Here is a 6,313-nt window from a genome sequence, read left to right as displayed (position 1 = left end):
TAAATCCAGGGCTGGATCCCAAAAATTGGGGCTGAGCCTGAATCCAGAGCCAGATCCCAAAATTTGGGGCTGAGCCTGAATCCAGGGCTGAATCCCAAAAACTGGGGCTGAGCCTGAATCCAGCACCGGATCCCAAAAATTGGGGCTGAGCCTGAATCCAGGGCTGATTGTGGTCACTGGCCCCCATTCCCAGGGAAAACATTCCCTCAGCACCCACCATCTCCATGGATCCAGGAGGATCCACTCCAGATGAGGATCCCCCAAGGTGTGGGATCCCCCAAGGTCCTCCCAAGGTGTGGGGACACCTCAGTCCCAAATCCCCCATCGCTCACCTGTCCCTTGGGTCCAGGCTCTCCTGATTCCCCCTGGGAACAGAGGACACGGGAAAAGCAATGAGAACACAGCAGGGATCCCTGGCATTCCCAGAAATCCTCTGGAAGCACCCACCTTCTCTCCCTTGAGCCCTGCCAGGCCGTGGACACCGGGATCTCCCTAAAGGAAAAGGAAGGAGAGATGGGAACATTCCCAAAGTCACTCCCACCCTCAGCAGCTCCAGAAACCCTCTGGGATATGCGGGGAGTTCATGGAAAAGGAGCCTGGAGGCGCTGTTAAACCCAGCTCTGTTAAACCCAGCTCTGTTAAACCCCTGCCACAGCCTGGGGTGTACTCACAATGCTGCCTTTGGGGCCGGTTTTCCCTGGGGATCCCTGGGAAAAGGGAAAAGTGGGATGAGCCCAGCTCAGAGCAGCGTCCCCGGGCTGCCACCTCGCTGTCCCCTGAGCTGTCACCTTGTCTCCTTTGACTCCCGGCAAACCTTGAGGTCCTGGGATCCCTGCTGGGCCCTGCTCGCCCTTTGGCCCCTGGAAATCCAAGGAATATGGGAAAACGAGTGAGAAGAGGCAATGGAAAGACCTTTTCCCATCAGGGAACTGCAGTCCACGGGCAGCTCCCCCATCCTCTGGCTGATCCCAACATCCCAACCTTCCGTAAATCCCAGCTCTGAGGGGGAACAGGGCACAAAACTCTGGAGAAGTCGTGCCAAGAGCAGGGATCTTCCAGGGATGGATTCCTGTCCCCGGGAAAAGCAGCAAAAATCATTTTCCGGATGCTTTTCCAGTGCAGGGAAGCTCTGGCGAGGGGCTGGGCAGCATTCCCGCTCCCCCAGCATGGGAGGAAATTCCTGGGGCTGCAAACCCAGCGGGATCCCATTAATCCCGGAGCTATTCCCTAATCCCTCAGGCCAACAGCGGGACAGGCACGGGATTGACCCCGGGATCAAAGGGGGAGGTCCGGCTGTGTCCCGCTGATCCAGGATCCGGGCTCGGCACCCCCAGCCTGGGGCTGAGCGTCCCCCGTGTCCCAGCCTGGATTTGGGGACAGCTCGGAGCATCCCCCGTGTCCCAGCCTGGATTTGGGGACAGCTCGGAGCATCCCCCGTGTCCCAGCCTGGATTTGGGGACAGCTCAGAGCATTCTGAGTGTCCCAGCCTGGATTTGGGGACAGCTGAGAGCATGCTCTGTGTCCCAATGCGGCTTTGGGGACAATTTGGAGCATCCCTCATGTCCCAGCCCAGCTTCGGGGACAACTCAGAGCATTCTGAGTGTCCCAGCCCGGCTTTGGGGACAACTCAGAGCATCCCCCGTGTCCCAGCCTGGATTTGGGGACAGCTCAGAGCATTCTGAGTGTCCCAGCCTGGATTTGGGGACAACTCGGAGCATCCCCCGTGTCCCAGCCCGGCTTTGGGGACAGCTCACCGGCTTTGGGGACAACTCACCGCTCTGCCCTGCTCCCCGGGGGGCCCCACGAGGCCACGCTCGCCACGGTCGCCCTGCGGACAGCCGGGGAAGGAGCGGGGTCAGTGCCAGCCCCACCCCGGCACGGCCACACCCCCGCGGTGTCCCCAGCTCACCTTCAGCCCGGGGACACCCTGCGGGCCCTGCTCGCCCCGAGGTCCGGGCTCGCCCTAAAAACGGGAAAGAAAATCCCGGAGAAAATGGGATTCACAGGCATCGAGTGCTCCTCGCCCTCCCCCGAGGGAGGGGTGGCCCTGTCCTCGTCACCGCCGCGGGGTGGCCAAGGATTGGGGCTGGAGCAAATCCCAGGGGATTCCCGGGAGGAGCAGAGTGGGAATAAAGCGCAAAATTCCGCTTTTATCTTGCAGGAAACGGGGGAAAAAAGGGAAAAGGGAGAGAACAACCCCGAGGCTGTCCCTGGGAAGGACACGGCGACATCGAGGTACTCACAAGCTGCCCTGGGGCACCGGTGACACCGGGGTGGCCCCGAGGACCCGCTTCACCCTGAGAACGGAGAGAGAGGTGGGTCAGGGACAGCGGGGACAGGGAGGGGACAAAGGAGGGGACAGCATGGATGCTCAGAGGTGTCACCAACCTTGTCACCAGGGCCACCTTTGCTGCCCGGCTGGCCCGGCAAGCCCTAAGGAAATAAAGCCGGGATCAACCCCCGGGTACAGCTCGGTGTCCCCCCTGGGGCAGAGGGTGTCACCCCTGGGCACAGCTCGGTGTCCCCCCTGGGGCAGAGGGTGTCACCCCCGGGCGCAGCTCGGTGTCCCCACTCAGGGGACAGGTGTGGGGGTCCTGCACTCACAGCTTGTCCCCGGTGTCCCGGCGTTCCCGGGCGTCCAGCCTGTCCCATGCCACCCTGCAGGGGACAGAGAGGATGTCACCAGGAATGGGGTGCCCACAGGTGGCCCAAGGGGGGACGATGCCCTTAACCCCGTGGCCAGGAGGTGCCATGCCAAGGGACGTTATTCTGTTCTCCATTCCCGTCATTCCCGGCACAGGGAGCAGCGGGTGGCATTCCCTGTGCCAGCACCTGCTGTCACTCACCTTCACTCCTGGGATCCCCGGGGTGCCATCCTTGCCATCGATGCCCGGGAGACCCTGAGAGAGGGAAGAGTCACTTTGTGTCACCTCAAAGGGACTCAAAGGCGCGTGGTGGGGACAAAAAAATGTGGGAAGGGGAAGGAACATTCCAGGCCTGTGCTGGAGGGGGGCAGGGACACGGGAGGGGACAGCCGGGGACAAGGGGGGGCACAGGTGCCACCAGCTGTACTCACGTTCTCCCCCTTGGGGCCGACGTCACCCTGGGGTCCCCTGATGCCACGGCCACCCTAGAGCGGGAGGGGACAAGTGTCAGTGTCCTGCTGGTGCAGGGGACAGAGCTGGGACAGGGGGGAGATGCCCGTTCCATGTGGGAATGGTGCCAGCACTGGGCATTGGGGGAGCTCAGGATCCCACTGGGGACATTGGGGGAGCTCAGGATCCCACAGGGGACATCGGGAGGGCTCAGGATCCCACTGGGAACATTGGGAGAGTTCAGGATCCCACTGGGGACATCGGGAGGGCTCAGGATCCCACTGGGGACATTGGGGGGGGGGGTTCAGGATCCTATTGGGGACATTGGGGGGGTTCAGGATCCCATTGGGAACATTGGGGGGGATTCAGGATCCCACTGGGAACATTGGGGGGGGTTCAGAATCCTGAACAGGGAAAAAGGGGATGCTGGCACTGGGGGGTCACCTACCAGCTCTCCCTTGTCACCAGGGTCCCCAGGTGGTCCCTTGGGGCCTTCCCTGCCCTGGAGGAGAGAGGAAAACAAGGATTGAGCAGGCAAAAGTGGGATCCCACAGCACCCAGGGGTGGGGAGGGCACCCACCGGCCGCCCGGCTGCTCCGATGCTCCCGGCCATGCCCTTGTAGCCAGCAGGACCCTGGGAAAAGAGCATGGAAAGGTCAGTCCCTCCCATCCCGATCCATCCTCACCAGCAGGAGGGAGTATCCTGCTCCTGGAGATGGCCCAGCACGGGTGGGATGCTCCCAGGAATGATCCTGTGGGTGGGATGCTCCCAGGAATGATCCCGTGGGTGGGATGCTTCTGGGAATGATCCCGTGGGTGGGATGCTCCTGGGACTGATCCCATGAGTGGCATGATCCTGGGAATGATCCCATCCCATCCATGGGTGGGATGCTCCCGGGAATGATCCCATGGGTGGGATGATCCTGGGAATGATCCCGTGGGTGGGATGCTCCTGGGATTGATCCCATGAGTGGCATGATCCTGGGAATGATCCCATCCCATCCATGGGTGGGATGCTCCCAGGAATGATCCCATGGGTGGGATGCTCCTGGGAATGATCCCGTGGGAGGGATGATCCTGGGAATGATCCCATGGGCGGGATGCTCCTGGGAATGATCCCGTGGGAGGGATGCTCCCGGGAATGATCCCATGAGTGGGATGATCCTGGGAATGATCCCATCCCATCCATGGGTGGGATGCTCCCGGGAATGATCCCATGAGTGGGATGATCCTGGGAATGATCCCGTGGGTGGGATGCTCCCGGGAATGATCCCGTGGGAGGGATGCTCCCGGAAATGATCTCCGTGGGATCTGGAGCCCTGATCCCGGAGTCAGGGGATGCCACGGGCACTCACCGCCTCGCCCTTGGGTCCTGCCATCCCGGGATACCCCCTGAGGCCCTGAGGTCCCTGCAGGGAAGGAAAGCACAGCCGGATTAGCTGGAAAAAAACTCCGGGAGCACAGAGGGAAGCAGCAATTAGAGCAAAAATGATGCTGGGAATCCACCAGCTTTGCCAACCACGAGGAATTCCAGCCCCTCCTAATTCCAGAGCCCCACACCAGGTGCTTTTCCAGCTGTCAGTTCCATAACTCCAGCGGGCCCAAGCTGGAGCCGCTTCCCGGTGCCGGAGCTCTCAGCTTCAAAGCAGTTGTGCCCTTCGCAGGGCTCAGCCCGGTAATTGCTTTCCATCTTCAAAGTGCTCCAAGAATTCCAGCGGCTTTAATTCCCTCCGGAGCAAGGGGGACTCAGGGGACAGCAGGGATTTATCTGGAATTATCCCTAGTAACAAGGCAGGTGCCCACGGAGCTCTCCAGAGGGAGAGGTGGTGGCATCCATGGCTGGGAGAGGGGTGGGATGAAGGCTCTGCTTCAGTTCCCAGTGCTGGGAACGGGGACACGCCGGTGTCACCTCCCTGGTGTGGGGACAAGGACAAAGAGGCCACCCCCAGATCCTGGAGCAGTTGGAAAAAGAGGAATAAAGGATTTACCGGAGGGCCTGGGACTCCTTGTTCTCCAGAGGCACCAACATCCCCCTTGGGGCCCTGGGAATGGAAAACAGGGAATGTTGGAGGCAGTGTAGGGACAAAGCACCCTGCGGACACCACCTGGCACCCGGCAGGGATGGGGACAGGTGGCACTGCCCAGGGAGCCACCATGGGAAGGCCACCCTGGTCTCCTCTGGTCTCCGCTTCCCACATTTCCCATTTTCCTCTTTCCTCCCTCCTTCTTTTTCCCTTTCCCTTCCCAAAACTCCTTCCCTGGGTCCAGCCCTACAGGGACAGCCCCACCTGGATCCTGCTGGGATCCCACTGGAATCCTGCTGGGAAACTCACCTGTGCTCCCGGCTTGCCGGGCTCTCCGAGGGCGCCGGGGCGGCCTCTGTGTCCCTGAGGGGGGAGAGGAAATCCGTGAGGAAAATCCCTGGAAAAGCTGTGGGGTGGTGGCACCCCTGGGGTGCCCAGTGGGGACAATGGGAGGGGTCAGAATCCTACAGGAGACATTGAGGGGGGGCTCAGGATCCCAGTGGGGACATTGAGAGGGGTCAGAATCTCACTGAGGACATTGGGGGTACTCAGAATCCCACTGGGGAATATTGGGAGGGGTCAGAATCCCACTGGGGACATTGTGGGGCTCAGAATCCCACTGGGGACATTGGGAGGGGTCAGAATCCCACTGGGAACATTGGGAGGGGTCAGAATCCTACTGAAGACATTGGGAGGGGTCAGGATCCCACTGGGGACATTGGGAAGCTCAGAATCCCACTGGGAACATTGTGGGCCTAGGAATCCCACTGGGGACATTGGGAGGGGTCAGGATCCCACTGGGAACACTGGGGGTACTCAGAATCCCACTGGGAATATTGGGAGGGGTCAGAATCCCACTGGGGACATTGGGAGGGGTCAGGATCCCACTGGGAACATTGGGAGGGGTCAGAATCCCACTGGGAACATTGTGGGGCTCAGAATCCCACTGGGAATATTGGGAGGGCTCAGAATCCCACTGGGAACATTGTGGGGCTCAGAATCCCACTGGGAATATTGGGAGGGCTCAGAATCCCACTGGGAACATTGGGAGGGGTCAGAATCCCACTGGGAACATTGGGAGGGGTCAGAATCCCACTGGGGACATTGGGGGTACTCAGAATCCCACTGGGGACACTGGGGGGGCTCAGAATCCCACTGGGGACACTGGGGGGGCTCAGAATCCCACTGGGGACA

General features: G+C 60.9%; 1 protein-coding gene across 2 annotated transcripts in view; it reads right to left on the bottom strand.

Moving 5' to 3' along the window:
• Positions 1-6,313, bottom strand: part of COL9A2 (collagen type IX alpha 2 chain) — a 16,859-nt gene that overhangs the window by 2,980 nt on the left and 7,566 nt on the right. For both annotated transcript variants that reach the window (XM_042015518.1, XM_042015517.1), the window contains exons 12-27: positions 5,429-5,482; positions 5,084-5,137; positions 4,451-4,504; positions 3,676-3,729; positions 3,544-3,597; positions 3,077-3,130; positions 2,847-2,900; positions 2,605-2,658; positions 2,389-2,433; positions 2,244-2,297; positions 1,910-1,963; positions 1,775-1,828; positions 789-860; positions 672-707; positions 448-492; positions 333-365 (exon numbers count right to left, since the gene is read on the bottom strand). In XM_042015518.1, the coding sequence (XP_041871452.1) occupies positions 333-365; positions 448-492; positions 672-707; positions 789-860; positions 1,775-1,828; positions 1,910-1,963; positions 2,244-2,297; positions 2,389-2,433; positions 2,605-2,658; positions 2,847-2,900; positions 3,077-3,130; positions 3,544-3,597; positions 3,676-3,729; positions 4,451-4,504; positions 5,084-5,137; positions 5,429-5,482 (825 nt within the window). The remainder of the gene's footprint in view (positions 1-332; positions 366-447; positions 493-671; positions 708-788; positions 861-1,774; positions 1,829-1,909; positions 1,964-2,243; positions 2,298-2,388; positions 2,434-2,604; positions 2,659-2,846; positions 2,901-3,076; positions 3,131-3,543; positions 3,598-3,675; positions 3,730-4,450; positions 4,505-5,083; positions 5,138-5,428; positions 5,483-6,313) is intronic.

Source organism: Corvus kubaryi, unplaced genomic scaffold (genome assembly GCF_017639235.1).
Source record: "Corvus kubaryi isolate FWS band 111438036 unplaced genomic scaffold, C.kubaryi_AGA036_p1.0 split3-37304, whole genome shotgun sequence".
Classification (NCBI taxonomy): domain Eukaryota; kingdom Metazoa; phylum Chordata; class Aves; order Passeriformes; family Corvidae; genus Corvus; species Corvus kubaryi.
Note: the sequence above shows the minus strand (reverse complement) of the source record. Positions and strands in the feature narration are given on the sequence as shown.